Below are 2148 nucleotides of genomic sequence, written 5' to 3' on the forward strand. Positions count from 1 at the left end.
AAATTTTGAAAAAATCAGTAAATGAGTTCTGCCTTGATGGTTTAAATAACAACCTTGGAGACTCAGGAAAAGGGTTCTGCCAAGATGGTTCTAAATATGGGGCCTACCTTGGAGACTCACAAATTTTGAAAAAATCAGTAAATGAGTTATCCTTAAGAGACTTTGTAAGTTGGTTTTACTTTGAATACTTGAAATGTGGGTTCTGGATTGATAACTCACAATGTGATACATATCTTGGAAACTCAACGGGAATGTGGTTATACCTTGAAGACTTGGAAAGTTGGGTTTATGTTGGACACTTGAAACTTTTTTGGGGGCTTTTATTTATTTATTTATTTATTTATTATTATTTTATTTATTTATATTTTGGAGACTTTTGGAGTTGCTATCACTCTTTGGGATCTAAACCTATCGATGTAGTTCTTTGTCGGATGGTGCTTGATGGGAGCAAGATCAAGAAAGTTCTGGGAAGAAAGTGCAGGCTTACTCCCCCTTTCTACGTCATCAAACCTGAAAGCCTTAAAAGACAGAATTGGAAGAAGAAAAAAACGTAAAAATATATATATATAGGTGGAAATCTCATTTTGAAAAAGACATTGTGTTGGGCGAGGATTGAGTTGGGGTTGAGATTTTGAATGTGAGGGTTGGGGTTGAGATTTTGAATGTGAGGGTTGGGACACACACACACATACACATCAACAAACAAAAGTTAAGCCTTGACTATTCAGTTGAGGATTCTGTGTTTGGGGTTCACAGATCTAAGAACGTCCCCCTTGACACACATTATATACTGTTATACACCTCGGACTTGGCCCTCGAGTGTCCACAACGGTGTATAGTAGGAGGGAGTGAAGCGCCAACCTATTGCTCCCATTACACACACACACACAAACAAAAGTTAAACCTTGACTATTCAGTTGAGGATTCTGTGTTTGGGGGTTCACAGATCTAAGAACGTCCCCCTTGACACACATTATATACTGTTATACACCTCGGACTTGGCCCTCGAGTGTCCACAAAGGTGTATTATCTGCTTAGTTTTGTCTTTTGTAATTCCTGTGAATAAAATGAACCTAAAATCTCTTCCCCTTCCAAATCATATATTTTATAAGTCCAAGGAACTGTATCTATTACATCAACAATTTTAAAAAGTTCTTTCGTCCATCGTTCAGTAAAACCCTTTTCAAAATGAGATTTCCACCTATATATTCTTACGATATCACCAACTTTGAACTTAGGTTTTCTGACATTAATCTCTTTTTCATATTTTAATTTTGTAAATGTTTCTGATGGCTTCATATTCGTTGACGTGTGAATCGTGTCATTATACTTATCCACAATATCCTGAATAAAAGATGACCATTGTTGTGAACCGAGTTGTGTGAATTTTTTATATAGTCTCTCTTTTAAGGTACGATTAAAACGTTCAACAACAACTGCCTTCCCTTCATTAAAGGTACTGTATAATGTAATACTGTTATTTTTTAGAAAATTCATAAATGTCTTGTTATAAAACTCTCTACCCTCATCAGTCCACAATTTCTTAGGTTTTCTCTTACTTTTATTAAATATCTGTTGAAAAGCTAACATAAGAGTATTACCTGTTTTGTTTTTTAAAGGGACAACCCACGCATATCTACTCCTCAAATCAATAACGGTTAAAGCATACTTGTACCCCTTATCATTATTGAGTTCAATCAAATCAGCAGACCAGATATAATCAACTTCCTTGGAATAAACTTTCCTTCTCTGAAACTTTGTGAATATTGGTTTATGTAATTCATCAGCTAATTGCTCTTCAGTCTTAATGGCATCATTAGAGCCTATAAGTTTTTGAATTTCCAAGTCCAAGTTTCAATTTAGCACTAATCATCTTCTTCACGATGAACCTATCAACTTTTTCTCTCAAGGTTGGATTTTGTATCAGAGACAAATTATATAACATTTCTCTATCGGCTTCATGCTTTTCTTCCAACGTTGTGGTATTCCCATAATCAATATCGTGTCTCATGCACACTTCATCAACTCTATTGATTGGTTTACTCCAGGATTTAGGATTGTCTGCCTCATCTAATCTTTTATCCAAGTTTGTGCCTGGACCACAGAAAGAATACCCTGGAAGATGTAATTCCCCTGGTATTCCAGTAG

At 35.6% G+C, this 2148-nt stretch overlaps 1 protein-coding gene across 1 annotated transcript in view; it reads left to right on the forward strand.

Moving 5' to 3' along the window:
• The window catches only part of LOC147012601 (uncharacterized), a 3267-nt gene extending 1905 nt beyond the window's left edge, over positions 1–1362 (forward strand). The window contains exon 3 of the mRNA XM_085853625.1: positions 1–1362. This exon is cut by the window's left edge and continues 511 nt beyond it. Within this exon, the coding sequence (XP_085709751.1) occupies positions 1–554 (554 nt within the window). The 3' untranslated portion in view covers positions 555–1362.
• The last annotated feature ends 786 nt before the right edge of the window (positions 1363–2148 follow it).

This window comes from Eptatretus burgeri, chromosome 14 (assembly GCF_056783735.1).
Source record: "Eptatretus burgeri isolate ZD-2024b chromosome 14, Ebu_testis_v1, whole genome shotgun sequence".
Classification (NCBI taxonomy): Eukaryota; Metazoa; Chordata; class Myxini; order Myxiniformes; family Myxinidae; genus Eptatretus; species Eptatretus burgeri.